The sequence below is a fragment of the Cyprinodon variegatus genome, unplaced genomic scaffold (assembly GCF_000732505.1).
Source record: "Cyprinodon variegatus isolate N-32 unplaced genomic scaffold, C_variegatus-1.0 Scaffold148, whole genome shotgun sequence".
Lineage (NCBI taxonomy): Eukaryota > Metazoa > Chordata > Actinopteri > Cyprinodontiformes > Cyprinodontidae > Cyprinodon > Cyprinodon variegatus.
Genome location: NW_015150601.1, coordinates 1,015,611 through 1,016,806, shown reverse-complemented (window position 1 = coordinate 1,016,806; position 1,196 = coordinate 1,015,611). Strand labels below are relative to the sequence as shown.

The window sequence follows — 1,196 nt, the reverse complement described above, 5'->3', positions numbered from 1 at the left end:
GAATTCTGACAATAAAAAAATCAGAATTCTGAGATTAATGTCAGAATTCTGACTTTAATCTCAGAATTCTCACTTTTTTCCCATACTAAACTGAAATAAAATTTAAAAATCAGTTAACTTTTTTTTTTTTTTCCACTGGCCCTAGTCCTCTTCCGTACTATATGAGGCCCTGGACTGGGTCAAAAAAATTTTTAACAAATTTTCTTCCAAATAAGAATCACTGACACTGTTTCAGTTTTCAGCCGTGCCGCTTTGCTTCCTTTGTGAGCTCAGGGCTACAGTATCTCATCTATTGTCTTTATCCAGCCTATAATGGTCAAACCTGCTGGGGCTGATTCCTCAGAGTACTGGATTAACAACAGGAGTATAAGCAGGGTGATTTATGCAGGATCTGCAGCTTATTTTTATGATAAAAAGTGTTATGCAGGAATATGATGGATGAAAAAAACAACATTATCTTTGCAATCAAGTTAGGCGATTATTAGATTAACGTGCAGCTGAACTGTTATTTTTTTTTATTTATCTCTTTCTGATTCAGACTGTGCTGGATGCGGAGCAGAGATTAAACAGGGTCAGTCTCTCCTGGCGTTGGAGAAACAGTGGCACGTCAGCTGCTTCAGATGTCAGACGTGCAACATGGTTCTCACTGGGGAGTACATCAGCAAGTAAGTGTGTGAAAATGTGGAGACAGTGTACTCTCAGATGTCTTTGTTTCCACCTCTTATGAACATATCCAGTTATCCCTCTCAGGCTAGAGTATTGTCTGTTTGGCAGAGTAAAACAGTGTCTTCTGTCTTTCCGGTGTTGTAGGGATGGAGTACCGTACTGTGAGGCAGATTATCATGCACAGTACGGGGTGAAATGTGAGACCTGCAACAGATACATCAGCGGACGGGTTCTGGAGGTGAGATTTGAGCGTGAAGTGATGCAAAAAGGAGAATTATAAAAATCCAAACTGGGAGATGAAGGGTATTAACTCGGAGCAATCAGCATTATCAGAGTTGAACAGCAGCATTTCTTCCTCAGCTTAGACTAAGCTGCACTGTGCTTTAGGGAGTGGCTGGTTCAAGATTAGGAGGGGATAAATAGTTTGAAATGAAATCAAATTCAGTTTAGATGCATCTGTCTTTTCTGATATCTAAGTTTATTTCTCTTATTCTTTATTCTCCAGTTTTTCCATATGAACACATTGTGAG

The 1,196-nt window shown here is 39.4% G+C and overlaps 1 protein-coding gene across 1 annotated transcript in view; it reads left to right on the top strand.

The window, feature by feature from the left end:
- The window catches only part of ablim3 (actin binding LIM protein family member 3), a 66,759-nt gene that overhangs the window by 16,966 nt on the left and 48,597 nt on the right, over positions 1–1,196 (top strand). The window contains exons 4-5 of the mRNA XM_015377190.1: positions 539–665; positions 811–904. Coding sequence (XP_015232676.1) covers positions 539–665; positions 811–904 — 221 coding nt within the window. The remainder of the gene's footprint in view (positions 1–538; positions 666–810; positions 905–1,196) is intronic.